Source organism: Columba livia, chromosome 3 (assembly GCF_036013475.1).
Source record: "Columba livia isolate bColLiv1 breed racing homer chromosome 3, bColLiv1.pat.W.v2, whole genome shotgun sequence".
Classification (NCBI taxonomy): Eukaryota; Metazoa; Chordata; class Aves; order Columbiformes; family Columbidae; genus Columba; species Columba livia.
The window spans coordinates 82,840,034-82,855,039 of record NC_088604.1 but is presented as its reverse complement, the minus strand read 5'-3'; the positions used below and the strand labels follow the sequence as shown (position 1 = coordinate 82,855,039).

Sequence of the window (15,006 nt, the reverse complement as noted above, 5' to 3'; positions counted from 1 at the left end):
AATGGAGCTCTTCTTCCTTTTTCACTTTCTTTCTTTCTAGTAATGGGTTGAATCAAGGGCTCTCTTCCCACTCCTAGTTATACAGTTCTTCAGGAAGTTCTCTGCTACTGCTCTCAACAGTTGATGGCAAAACATCCTATTAATATTTTGCTTAACAGATTATCTGCAACTTTGATGAAGCCCAAAGAACTAGAGGCAAGTTCTCAGTTTTCCATCAAAGTTGAGCAGAATTTGAATGCACCTCTGTGTTTGAGTGAGCTCTGGAGAACGGCATTGCTTCTCAAGGCAACAACTTAACACCATATGAAAACTGGCTATGGTGAGTTTTAATTTTAGTTTTGTCTCTGCAGTATTCAGTGCACCTTCACCATGCAAATACAGGGTACTTCAAAAATATGGACCCAATTCAACATCACTATATACGAAATAAACTATCATCTTGATGTTGTCTGTACAGCAGGTGGAAGGAACATAATACATTTATTAAAGGGTTACTAAAACTTGCTAACTCATGAGACCGTTTGTAAATTTTGGTGTAATTGTAACACGCTGCCATCATGAAATTTGGTCCATTTTTTTGAAACACCATGTAGGTATTTCAACAAAGTTGTCCTTAAAGTTGAACTGTAAAATGTAAACTACTGTAATGCATAAAACGTGGATATCTTGCACATGCGGAAGACCTCAGCTTCCAATTCTTGTACTATCAGCTCCAAAAGACACCTCTGGAAAACCTGAGAACTCCACTCTGGCTATTTTAATCACTAGGCTGGTGTTTACAGGAAGACAGGGCTGCATAACATAAACCGAAGCTTAGGACTTGTTCTCCACTCACGGGTGCTGTTATCTTGGCAGGAGACTACTGTTGGCAGCAAATATCCAAAGGCTTTCCTCTACATGAAGAATCTTATTTCAAGCTGTTTCCTTTAATGCTATCAGTTAGGCAGGTATTTGCAATGGGGAAGCCTATTCTAAAAGGGCTTCTAAAATGAATAGTTAGCATCCAGGATAAAAAGAATTGTTTTAATATATTAAATCACAGAAGCAACATGCATGTTTCTAAGGCTGCAGTGATTCCAGGATAATGGCAGGAAGGGGTAATTTTAAGCCTCCATGCAGTAGCATCCCTCAATTTTACTTTTTGTACTCCGAACGATATGGAAAAGTTCTGCCTGCTGACTCTCGTTGAAGCTTGCTTGCTTGCATTACTGTAGACAAGAATTAACTACCTACTTCTATAGTTTTATGTTTTGGGTCATTTCAATGACACAACTTGCATGCTGGTTGTACATTTCTGTTAAATCTTCCACAGATGAGGCTTCGTTTAGAGACTAAAAGGTTTTTACAGTTCCTTGTGAGCCAGTACATCGCTATTTCTGAAGCTCTTCTGCAGACAGAACTCCCTTTGAAGTCAATGGGAGCTGTGTCTGAATAAGGGCTTCAGGATTTGGGCCTCAGGATATAAATGCTGTGATCAATCTTTTGAGCATAATGAATAACATTTTCTTGGCTTTCAGAATGATACTAAGCCAAATAGTGGCCCCAGGGATTCAAAATGGGTTAAACAGGAGAATCTGCTTTGTTTCAACCTACATCTTTATTTAGCTTTTAAATCAGCATAGTCCCCGTGCCTAGTACTGACCTGCACAAAAAACCCCTCTAACAGTAAGACCAGATGTTTCAATAGTTAGTTGTGCAATCAAGCCTATCATGGCATGAGACACTACGAAACAGAGCTGTGTTCAACAAAAAACAAACTTACTTGCCGTAGACTGACCTGTTTAGAAGTTGCGACCTGAATGTACAGTCTGGAACAAAAGACTTGAAGGCTGAGAACTTTCTTAATTAAGTGACAGGGAGGTCTGCAGGCACTGATTTCAATCAGAACATCATAGTATCAGACACTGTGCAAACATCAGAGTTAGCGATACAAAGAGTCGACCGTCCGGGTAGGCAAGATACTCCCTGTCTCCTATTCCTTATAATTACTCTGACTTTATAGATGGAAAGTTCAGCTAGGGAGAGATTACACGACTTACCCAATAGCTCTCACAAAATCTAGAATGAAAACTGTCTGGTGCCTTATGGTCGAGACTATGCTCCCCCTTTTACACAATGATAACAGGACTTAAAAAATCACAGCTTCCCATCCCAGCCTTGGCTGAACTCCAGCATCTCCAGCCACCTTCCTCCTAAAACAAAAGGCCCAGGATCTTCCCATCATCTCTGATGAGAGTTTTGCAAGTGCTGGTTTTAGTGTCAGCAAGTCTAGATCTGGTGAAAAATGACAACCTGATAGGGGCAGCTGCCAGAGCAAGCAGGAGGGCAGAGTAAAACTCTCTTGCACTTTCAACCCTCACAGGTTACCACGCAACTGGATTAAGGAAATGAGGCATAACAAAAAGATAAACTGAAACAAAGAAGAAAAAATATTGCAAATTCTTGTTGCCTGAACAGAGGCAAGAACCGGAACACTTCACAGGCTCTTACCTATGTGAAAACATGGGTGGAGGCACACAGGTGAACAGCCCAGTTCCCTTCCTGAAGCCCCAGGTCTGATGCTGGCCCTTTCGCATTTTGGTTGGGGAAGTCCTGCAACTTCTGTTTCTGCCCACAGTCATTGGAGAGTCTAAGAGAACTGCAAATACCACCTTGGTATGCATCGCAATGGGAAAATGTTGAAGCCTTCAGGTGTGAAAATATACGGGACTGTCACTAGCAGACAAGAAGTGTTTTGGAGAAGCAACTCCAAAGCTGATGAGGGAAGCATAAAAAGGTATTACCTGGAATACGCGCAATGAGACGCTCAAACCCCAATTCAGCAGCTGGCAGAATTTCTCCACAGTATCAATAAGACTGAGAAGGTGTCCACTATATACCAGATATGCCCTGACACAACTGAACCTACTTAAAGTTTTAAACAAGTAAAGTCTTGTCCAGCCTACAACTTGTAGCAGTGATGTAAACAGCCTGCTGATTCAGTTGTATTTGTAGATTGTTTCTAGGGTTTGCTTCTTTGATTTGTTCTTCTTTTTCTCTTTGTTTTCTTTTGTACATCTGGGTAATGAGTTCCCTTCCCTCTCCCTCCTTCAACTAGGTCAAAAACGCTCTGACTTCCCCAGTTTCTTCAAAGCCTTGGCTCTGTTTCTCTGTGTGGATTTAGTCCAGGTGCTAAGCTGGTTCCTCCCTAGAGGCTTCCCAGTGTGATCCACTCTCTTATCCTGGTTCCCGATCTTGAGGGAAGAAGCAAAACAGCCAGCAAGGAGAGGCACGTAGCAAGAGACAGCTCAAAACCAATCAGCAGTTCAATTTGTCCACCTCAAAGATGAGGAAAAAGTAACGCTTTTTTCCCCTCAAGTTTAGAAACAAAGAGGGGTTTTTTAGTTGTAGCAAAATGGTTCCCTAAGTCTCCCCTCCTCCCCACAGGGTGTGGGACCCTGCTCATCCCCAGGGAGCACAGAGATGCAGGGCACTCAGAGAGCCCATCCCAGGCAGCTAAGAAGAGTCCCCTTACGCAGCCCACCACCAGCACGGGGAGATGGGTGGGCATGGAACGGGCTGGCAAATCAGGAAAGCCAAGGCCAAGGGAACAGCCGTATGTGGCACTGCTCAGCCACTCCTGGGGCGACCCATGGGGCAGCTCCTTCACAAGCCACTCCGATCACTGCTACGTGGCCCTGGCTGGCAGGGAGCACTCCGCTTTTAGGATCCTACAGAATCTGAGGTTGGTTCTTGACATGGCCTTCACCCCCAGTTTGGAAACTCTCTAGGCAATGGAATTTAGTTGCTTATATCCAAAGAGAAGTCTGCAACTTGCTCTTCTCTGGCCTATCTGCAGGTACCTTTCCTGGGGACAGGTATAAGAAAAAGGGACTGGAGCAGTTGCTGTATGATAAATTCAGACACAATCCCACTTTTTGCTTGCCAAAATACCCTCTTCCCTTGCATTTGAGAACTGCAGGATAAAAAATTACATATCTCATCAAAGGATAGATGTTAAGATCCTATCTGCACTATGAATTGTAACTGTGTGGTACATGGGCATCCTGATTTGATACAGAAGCAGCTGAGGTGGCCCCTGGGGTAGCACCACCAGAAACAAATTGTGCTCTCTGGAGCACTGCGAGCTATGAAATGATTTCCTGAAATAAGCATCTTCCTGCTGACACCCAAGATGAGGCTGACAGTGGCTCCCAGACCACAGAATATGAATGAAGCTTGTATTCACACCAGCTGTGTTGGAGATCCAGTACAACACACTGTACATCAAACAGAACAAGGATTCATCTAGGGAAAATAATTTCGGCTTTCAAAGAGACACTAAAGAAGGCTAATAAAAATATATTTTCTTAATGAACCTTTGTTGCTCTTGCTTTAATCTCAAAAAATCTGGATCTTTGCACATTATAACACTAATGATTACCTTTGTTTTTCATTCTTACTGATGAAATTAAACCCACAGTAAATGTGTTAACAAGAGTGCTTTGCAGCCTTAGGACCAGTGCAACAGTGGTTTCCAGATGGAAACTCAGCTTAGAACCAGGCAAATGTTATTTATCTGCATTAACTCTTTGTTGCCTTACTGTTCAAGAAAATACCAGTGAAAAACAACGTAGGTGAGCAAAGTAGAAAGAGAATTTAAAAATGGTCTCCTTCAGACTGCTTCCATCAGCACATTTAGATGGTGCTAATCTCTTGTTTGTGAAGCACAGCTGTGTATGAGAAGAGCCCCTCTGAGCTTCCAGCTCTAGTGAAACAAATGGGTGGTGCAAAAGACCTGACAGGAGGAGCCCTGGGCTCTGCTTTCCGCTCTGCCACTAGAAGGGCATGACAGGGGGTAGGTAAGGCATCCAGTGCCTCTGTGGGTCAGGCTTCCCTGAATTTCATCAGCTGATGAAGCCTGCTGATGACACAGAGCTGGGATATGCAGTTAAGGCAGAGGAGTGGTAGGAGACTGTACAGAAGGAAACCAAACTTGATAGAGAGTAGAAAGCCAGAAATCAGGTCCAAGTTGTGGAGTACAAAGTGCAAGATGGTGCCCTTGGGGACCAGACTGCAGAATCTCCTCCTGCAAGTCGAGACCTCCTCAGCTGAGGGCAACCGCTGGTCACTTCTTGGAAGATGATGTACAAGGCAAGAACTCGAAGGGAAAAGGGCCTGAACTCCAGTTAAAGGAGAGCAGTACAGTAACAGTCAAGGAAATTATTAAGCTAGAAATGAGAAGAGCAGTGAGGCCTGTGGTGGTCTTCTAGCAAGGGTAGCTGAGACATATTCTACACTATCATCTTTCAAAAAATGGTGCTTCACCACTTTATGAAAATCAAATTCCAGTCCTATGATCCTAAGTTTTGAACTGTTTTATCTCCTTAATTTCAAACTAGTTATGAAAGGGGAACTGTTTATTGCCTATAGAAACAGCAATGTTCTCAGTGATTACTCTGTTTGTAAATTTGACTGTGGCAATGGTTTGAGTGTTACCCGCATGTTTAAAATGAAAGCAAAACACCATGTGCCAATGGATGAGTAACATAAAATGGAACTAACTGGTCCAGTTTAATAGCCTGAGGTACACAAATCACAAATATTTGACAAAAATTAGAAGTTGTATAAAGTTTATTTGATCAATAATATTATTTCAAAGGTAGTAACTTACCTGGCACCTTATTCGTTAAACACAAACAGGGATTACATTTAAATATAAAAGCTTTATCTTATTAGCATGCCTTCACAATTTTAGTCATCTTAAGGTACTCACCTACTTATTACCCACTTTCACAGGTCTCATTTTCCGTTAGTTTTTCAGAAGCAATTGTAAAGTCATTTTTTGACTCCATTAACATTATTTTTCCTGTTATTTTTCAAACCCAAATCCATGATTTCTTTTCCAGACGTTACACAGTATTTCTGTCAAGAGCTCTTTTTCCAGGTGTGAATATATTTCAACATGTATACAGAACCCAAGGAAGTACAGCTACACAGATTTTATTTTAATTATAAGCACAAGGCCCCAAGCCGAGCTTTGTTACACTTTAAAATACATACTACACCTAACTGTCAAGCTACACTGCTGTTACCAAAAGGCATCTCAAACACAACAGGGGAAGATCTTACTCTACAATAAGCTTTAAAATGTAGTCTCTGTAGTGAAGAGTATTTGTTTCTGGATCTAGAGCTGTGGAGAGCATGTCCTCCATTTCTTCCTCGGTAAAAGGCTCACCTAAAAGACAGCAGAGAATTACACTTTGTCTTGATAAATATTCTTTTCAAGGCTGGCAAACTGTCCTGCTTTTCCCTTGCAAGGATCTTCTTTCAGTCCTCACACAGAGGAGAAAAGGGGCAATACTAAGGATCCAATTCCTTCATTTCTGCCAATGTGAGTCCCACACACTAAGCAAGCTGGTCTCAGGGAAAGGAGACAGAGGGGCTGGATCTTCTGCTCTCCTTTCAGTTCACTGACTCTGAAACAGCCCGTTCCTCTGCCACAGAGATTTTGAAACAACAATTTTTGTCAGAGTGAATTCTTCTAATGTGTACATTAGAATTATTATCTTTCACTTGGCTATCCTTTCACTTGTATTTACATCATGAAAGGCTTCTGGTTTTTCTCTTTCAGGAGCTTCAAAGCTGCTGATGGCCTACTGCATCCCTCATTGAGAACAAGGTCCCCATCTCAGGATAGGTCTTGCGCAAAGCCTGCACATTGTTTTGGACTTGTGGCAGGCAGGCGTGAGTCAGCCATGCAAGAAAAGCAGGCTCTTCAAAGGATGTTGAGGATTACATGACATACAACTTAAATCTGGTCTCTGAATCTTTTTGTTTGCATACGGCACTAGAATTAAGATCAAGATAATGCAGGAATGAATAAGCACTGAAACTACCTGAAACATGGAATTCTAATCTACCATATTACAGGAGCACAGAAAACGAGGCACATTCTTGGGAGGCACAGAGATGTGCACAGAATCATAAAATATCCACACAAGGCTGAATTATTAATCTTAATAATAATAATAATCTCTATTTTATAATGTTTGCAAGCAGGCATTATTCACCAGTGAAATGTTCTACTCCGCATCCACTCCTCTCGGTAACAATACTGTTTGAAGACAATGTATCTACTCCCACAAGTTTTGGCATGCAGAATGAGGACCTCAAGATGTCAAATGCACATGTAATGTTTATTTACTTAAATACTGACATTACAAAAGGCATATTACCTTCTCCAGTCATATATTTGACCAGTTCCTCTTTAGTAATATATCCACATTTATTCTCATCCAAAGCCTTTAAAGAAAAAAAAATAATAAAACCTAGTGGCTTTAACCATATTGAATCAAGAATCAGCAGTTCTTTCCAACAATTAGATACCTGAATATTTAGTTACAAACCTCAAATGCATGTAGAAGAACATCTTCTGGAATGGGCCGGTAGCTGAAACCATTGAATCAGAAAAGTTAAGTTACGGTTTGCCAAGCAGCTGTACTATTCTGAAAGAACACAATGTGAGTACTAAAGGAAAGGGAAAACTTTTTTCCTATGAGAATTTACTAAGTTTGCCTATCAAACTTTTAAGTCCAGCGTGACTTTTTGGAACTGTCCATATCTTTACCTCTTATGTCTTTTACTATATGCTTGTTTAATTTTCCTCATGCTAAGGAGCCAGATGAATGGCTTCTGCATGCCTGGGCTGGCTGAGTGGGTTAGTAGGAATCAAAAATAACTGAATCATTCCACGTAACCAATGCACTGAACAGAAGATGGACAAACCAAGAAAACAAAGTTTTGTGCATTTATGCTGGTAGGCAGGCAACAGATCACACAGTGGGACTTTGTCAGTCTAATGATCTGACAATGAGCAAAGGAGGCCAGCAGCTATAAAAGTAAAGGTCTGTCAGTAGCAGTTTCAGAGAGACAGGAGAACTGGGCATGTGTGTACGTGCACACACGGGCCTGATTTCAGAGGCAGAAAGGACACCCTGTGAAGCTACGGAGACCTTCCATATCCCAGTAGATTCTCACCAACCTCCAAGAATACTGAAGAAAAGACATTGAAGACAGGGAAGCTCTGACTCCTTGATTGTTTTGTCCAGACCTGTCTCGCTCTTTTACTATCTAATTATCAAATGTGGTTTTTGTGATCCAAATCTCATGTGCCTGTGGATAAGTGAGCTATGGACACAGTGCCCGAAAAGATAAAGTGGGTCTTGACAAGCCTGCACTAGCCTGGGGAAATTGTGTAGGTTTTATGTGTGTGTGCTTGTGTGGAGGAGGAGAAGAGAGCCTGGAGCAGCAAGGTATCATTTTGTGGAAGGGTGAACATCAGTATGGAACCAGCAATGTGCCATGAAGCCAGAGAAGGCAAAAGTACAGGAACTGGGAAGGCAATGCACTAGTGCCAGCACACCAGGACCCGAACACTGCGGGCTGGTCTGTGGGCAGGCATGGGCACAAAGGCTCTCAAACGCAGCCCCACGGGGGACCCTGCTGCCTCTGGATGCTGTGAGGCAGGTTTGGGAAACCTTACAGCTATTTCATGTGTAGAAAGCCCTCCTACCAAAATTAACTTCTCAGTAGTGGACAAGACTGAGTCTCCCAAAAGCCTTGGCTAACATCTTTAAAAAGAAAGCTAAATTCCCTATAAGTAATTTTGCTTTAGTGCAAAATATCGAAATAGCACAAGTTCCCGTGTACATGCGAAGATTTCTATGTACCCTTGAATAACAAACAGCTTTTTGTTCTAGACTTTTAGATCGGCAGTCTTTTAGAGTGCTCGTTGTGTACACTCAACTGTACCTGGCAGTCATTTTGGGACATGAACATGAAGCTGATTTATAAAACTTATTAAAAATACATTGTAACAGACTGTGCTTCTCAGTAACTGTAACTCACATGTTCAGAAAAAGTAATGGTTATGACCCTAATTTGCATATAAAATATTTCACAGATGCAAGAAACATGTTGAATAGCAAGTTAATGCTGATTCACATTAAAAATACAAAAGCCACACATTATCACAATTCATGATTATAAGCTGTTATTATTTATATCATCCATACAACATAATTTTATGTATAAAAAGTCATTTTGAAACAAAATCTATCAAGCTAATGTACACTGAGTTTAAATAACAAAAAAAAAAAAATCTCTACTCCTTCCAGTTACATAAAATTACTGTAGATATATTTATTCAGAATCAACCCTGTAAATCTGGAATAAACTACAGACACAGAAAATCCACTTTCCATTACCTTCTATCGAGTAGTACTTTTGTCATCACTGGAAGAAATTTTTCCAGATGAATGTATCCGGTCGGTTCTTCTTTTTCTATCTAAAAATAAAACTTAAATATGGCAGGTTATATGACTCATTAACAAACTAATATGAAAACCAGAAAATTGAGGTGGTTCTTGCATTAAAATTACAAAGTCAGACTTTGAATATTTATATCAGGTTTTTAATATCACATGGCAGCATAACATCTGAGTGAAATGCTTGTGATCAAATAAAAAGAAATCCAAGAAGGAATAATATCCCAGGCAAAACATAGGCTTGCTATTATAGACAGTTTAAACAACTCAATATTGCCCTCTTGTGCTTAGAAACCATTCACACAAAGGAACTGGATGCCCAGTAACTGATCTTATCTCCCACAATAACTCAGCCAACGTTTAAACATTCAGACTGCTCCCATGCTAGCAAAATCTAGCAGGACCTGGAACGTTCCCAAGCGCTGTAATGTGACCACCCAGAACAGCAAACCACTGGCACGTTCCCTGGCACGATTTTGGGCTGTGCCACCCCCCCCAGCCACTGGGCCCTTGGGGACTGCTCCCCGGCACGCTGCTTTGTGCCGCCGCTCCGCATCAAACATTCACCAGGCCAGACGTGAACTGCTCCGTGCCAGCTGGCTCCAGCCTCCAAGGATGTTTCTGGGCACATTTAATGTGCTAGTTTGGACATAGCCCCAGTCTAGTACACCTCAAGGATGGAATTTGTTGCCTCCACATGTTTCATAGCCAGAGAGAATCGGCAGGGGAAGGACCAGAGAGGCAGGCAGACCGAGTCAGGGCAGTCTGAAAGAGTCACAAGGCAGCCCATAAAATGCTACACAAAGAAAAGCTTCCCTCTGCCTCCTAAATAAATTAACAGATTAGCCCTGACACACTGGGGGCTTGTAGCCACCTTCTCACTGCATTCTTATACTTCCACAGGAGACAAGCAACGTGATGAAAATTGCTCCCTGTCATCCCACTGCATCCCTCTCCCCTGAAAATTTCAAGTTTTACTCCCAACAGGAGCCCTCGTGATGGAGCTGTCTGTGTCGAAACTGGATGTGTGCCCGGTGGTCTCACATGGCAGCAGCGACACCTTGCTAGGCTCTCCAGGGCACAGCTCAGACTGAAAGAGCACTCAAGTAGGCACCGATTTGAAATCTCCTAACTGAGCCAGGAAAAGACGAAGAAAGAAATCTTCCTCTTGAGAGTGGGGTCTGAGCTGGGGATGACGTCTGACACGTCCCGTAGCTTAAAGGCAGAGCTGCAACTGGTGCCTCATGCTCTTCTCCAGTGCTCTAGAAGGGTTTTGGTTCCTGAAAGCAGGCCACCACCGCCTCTTGCTGCTTTAGAGTGGAAAGTGGCTTGGAAAAGCACTTTTCCCCTTCTGTTTGGGGAGCTGAGCAGAAGGGATCTTCAGCAAGGAAATGAAGCTGTTGCGGGCTTCATAATAAATGAAATGGTACCTTTTACCATTACAGCATCATTTGTTTCACTACTCAACTGACTGAAAAGATGTGAAAAAAATACCTGGCAAAATTTAACTTCCTTCCAGTGACATAACAGTTAGTCAAAATCACAAATATTGAGATGTAAAAGTACACAGGATGTTTTAGGGAACATCAGTGCTTCAACTGTTATTAGGTCAAAAGTCCACAGAGAAAGAAAAGGAAATACAGTAGCTGTTTATTGGAAATTAAGATAGACGAGTCTTAAATTAAGCAATACAACCAAAAGCAAGGACTCAAAACATCCATGAAGATGACAAGTTATATGAACCATGTTTAAGAGCCACAAAAATTAGATCTGCTAATCCAAACATTGGAAGGTCATCCTAACTTTCACACCAGAAGAACTCACCAGCAATGACTACTTCAAAGTTCAACATAACAAATACACGTGAAATGTGACCCCTCACTGACAAATCATCCAGATTTGTCTTGTTTTGTTGGTTTGCTATTTGTATTTTTGTCTTCAGAAAGCAATCTGTGGAGGAAACATGCTGTTCCTGACAATGGGCCTAGGCCTGGGAGGTGATGAGCAACCTCAGCTTCCTCTGACCTGCAAAGAAGAGCTTCCATTTCAGTGGCTCAGACCAGCAATATCTTGAACTGATAAAATTAATCTTATCTGTAACATTGAATAAATATGTGAATACATTTAATATATTAACCTCACTTAAGCCAGTAAGTATTCCGATTGGCAGGTAGATGTATCATCTTGCTCGTGCTCATTCCTGTTCTACACCTCATTTCCCATTGATGTTTTCCTTTTTTTTGTAATCCATCTTCTTTTCACCGTGACTGTTACAATAACAGTATTCACTTGTTCATACTCTGGGTTTTGCTCTGTTTCGTTCCTTTGGGTACATCCACAGCTCCCATAATTGTAGCACCCATTATGTTTTTTACCTCTGCTCTCACAGCCATACTACTATTATCCACATAACATTTGGGGACAAAACCACCTTCCAGAGTTATGCAGGAGATCTGTGGCAGAGCAGTGCCCTGGACCTGGGATTTCAAACTCCAGGCATTGTAGTGGCCCTCGGATTAGCTTTCACTATCTCCAATCTTAACATTTAATCTTAACTTTATAAGGAGGTCTAAAGATATGATATTAAGTATAGCATTTAGCATAAGGTAATACAGGAAGCAGTATATGAAAATTTTTAGAGATAATTATATGACTGCTGATTTGGCAGATATGACTAATTTGAAGGCAACATACACTAGTTTAGCTACAATAAGGCTAACTGGAAGACGACTGAAAGACACAAGTAGGGAGAACCAGAAATTAATCACAGCTTACAATGGGCAAAAATACTGGAGAAATAGCTTGATTAGAAACTGCCCAACAGAGACAACTTTTACTTTATCTAGATTAAGATAAAATGGTATTACCGTAGTCAATTATAATGGTATCTTATAAAAATTAAGACATATTTGTGATTAATATAGTATATTAAGGTTTCTACAAGAAGACAGTGTTCTTCTGGTACTACACCTATGCCAAGGTTTCATTTACAGGCACCATGAAACCTTCTTTGAGATTTAACTTGTGGTTCAGTGTTCTTTAAGGTTAATCATTACTCTGGAATGTATTATTTCTTCTTGTAGTATCTGTACTTTAACTTAATATTCTTGTAATCAACAATTGCATACATATTATACTGTTGTATCTCAAGAATCTTGCACCTCACTGCTGCATTGCATTGTACTTTGTTAAGTATTTCTTATCTCAAATTTTCAGGAATGCTGACAATTAAAAAAAATAAAAATAAAAAAGGTCCAATCTGTCTGGGAGGGGGAGAGAGGCCTCACACTTTCCTGGTTGCCCTGGACTGAGGGGGCAGTGGGCAAAGCATCCCCTTCCTTCTCTCAGCTCTGTATCTTGCATCAGTTGCACTGTGTGTTTGCTGCAAACAAAAATCTCTGTAGGTCACTAAAAATATCATCTATATTAAGCGCCGTAATTTCTCTTTCCATTTAGTCTTCTTTGTCAGTGGGAGCTGGGACAATCTGGTACTGAGAGTACAGAACCAGAGCAGGCAGACGGCAGTATCATGTTAAAAGATTTTTCTCCACTGATGGTTCTTTGCACTTCCTCATCTGAAGCAGCTGTGTCATTTGCACAAGACTTAGCACAAGACTTCTTACACTAAATTCTGATTTACAAGATACCAGACAAGGCTACTGAGTATAGACTACTACTGCAACCATCTACATTTTCGTTTGGGACAGGAAAATAGAGTAAGAGAGAGCAATTCGCAGTACCCTGACCTATACATGAAAAAGAGAAAAATCCTTCCCCCACCTCTCAGCCCCAGCATTTTCCATTCCTTAAGGCAGGACATCCATTTGCAAAAGGAATATGAAGTCTTTTTCCCACTTATTTTTCCCATTTATTAACCATGCCCTGCCAAGGCACCAGCACACTGTCATTCCTATTACAAGCATGAGGTAAGGAGACAAAAATTAGTGTAGGAAAAAACTGCGGAGAAATGTGATTGAAGTTCCTTACCTTTGTGTATCATGGAGAGAATGGGAGGACTGCAAGGTCTTGTGATGTTTTATGTCTGAATTCCGACTTACAGGCTTAAGTAATCAAGTAAGAAAAGCTTACTTAGAAAGCTCAAGACTGGGAGAGACCTCACGAAGGACAGAAAGTCGAGATTTGTTATTGCTGTAAGATAGCAATAACAGGACCCAACCAAAAAACATCACGGGTCTTGCCTCTGTATATTTTTTGGAATTTGATGTATAACTTAAACAACTGCTCAAGAACTAAATTTTATTACTTAATCACCAGTGTGTGTCAGAAAAGCAAGTTGGTTAGAATTTGGATACCATAATCCAACTGAGGATTAGGACATTCTTTTTCATCAGCCAAAACAAGTTTTTCCTCCATTTTCTATAAACGCCCCTCCACCTTGGCAGAGTGGCACAGTGATCTTTGTGGGTAAAAGAGAGTTAAAGACTCCTTATCTTAACCCATTAATGTTGTTACCTCATCAGCCTAAAGTCTTTCTTCAGGGCAACCTGAGAGACTGTCCGCCTGAATCACTTCCATGATACTTCCAGCCCCTGGGAGAAGATCTTAGGTCTCGCACACAGCAGTGCAGGAGGGTCAAACTTGTGCAAGTTTAAGGTTGTAAAAAAATACAAAAAGATCGAAACACTTACATTTGCAAGCAGTTCATGTAGTTCTGCCTCAGTTGGGAAGCAACCCAGTGACCTGACAATTGAACCAATGTCTCTGAAAGAAAGAAAGTAAATCTGCAATATGAGAGTGTCTGTGGAGAATCCAGATACCAGTTCAGAGCTTGCATACAGGAGTGTGCATGTACAAGCACACAAGCACATGTACGTGGACTTTTAAGATGATGTCTCAGTGAGCAATGTCTATTTTTGCAGACATTAAATATTCTGGAGCTTTCTGGAAGAGTATAATTGTTCTTGTGACTTTCCCCAAAAACTCTTCTTTACCATTGTGTTGCAGTGTACTATGTGCAGGTTATTTTTCAACTGCTGTCCTCTAATTGTTAAGCCTATTTTCAGTGAATTCTACACTTATGCAGTTAATAAAACACTTTGAAACCTATAAGTGTACATTAAATGCTATAAAGCTACAAATTCTAACTGCAGTAAAGCACAATTACAAAAGGTCAGGAAGGAGGCAGCCCTGTTGTGCTCTGAAAGAATCAAGTGTGCCAACACACTGGCTTATCACCACCCTGTTCACACTGCACAGTATATTCATAGCTGCCATTTACTGCTGAACCTGGGTGCAGTTGCTCTGAGACTCTAAAATTCTGACCAAAGTGACAATGCCTCAAAATAGTTAAAGATGAACAGCATCACAGACTAGATGCAAAAGTAATGAAATACTGTGAAAAAGGAGTACTAGTCGGATTTATGGTATGACTGAAAAAAAAAGTAACAGAAGCATTAATATTGCTTGTGACTTTCAGTCCGATTCTGCAACACAAAAATTCAAGCATTTTTGAATAAGTATCCACGGAGCTGGTGGCTCCCACAATTCAAACCTCTTTGGTTTCCTTGTCTTCACCAGTACATTTGATGGAAAAAATAGATTGCCTAATAAAAACGGTAGATTCAAGAGGCAATGACCTTTGTAAAATCAGCGTACAACAGTAAGGCCTCAACTGTGGGACACCAAGCACATGTCAAGTTATAGGGGTCAGTCTTTGGCCTCGTCAGGCAGGCCCCAA

The 15,006-nt window shown here is 41.1% G+C and overlaps 1 protein-coding gene across 4 annotated transcripts in view; it reads right to left on the bottom strand.

Moving 5' to 3' along the window:
* Nucleotides 1–5,595: 5,595 nt before the first annotated feature.
* Nucleotides 5,596–15,006, bottom strand: part of EFCAB2 (EF-hand calcium binding domain 2) — a 30,895-nt gene continuing 21,484 nt past the window's right edge. For all 4 annotated transcript variants that reach the window (XM_065057925.1, XM_065057928.1, XM_065057927.1 and 1 more), the window contains 5 exons: nt 13,958–14,030; nt 9,249–9,328; nt 7,389–7,431; nt 7,218–7,284; nt 5,596–6,217 (listed from right to left, as the gene is read on the bottom strand). In XM_065057925.1, the coding sequence (XP_064913997.1) occupies nt 6,108–6,217; nt 7,218–7,284; nt 7,389–7,431; nt 9,249–9,328; nt 13,958–14,030 (373 nt within the window). In that variant the 3' untranslated portion in view covers nt 5,596–6,107. The remainder of the gene's footprint in view (nt 6,218–7,217; nt 7,285–7,388; nt 7,432–9,248; nt 9,329–13,957; nt 14,031–15,006) is intronic.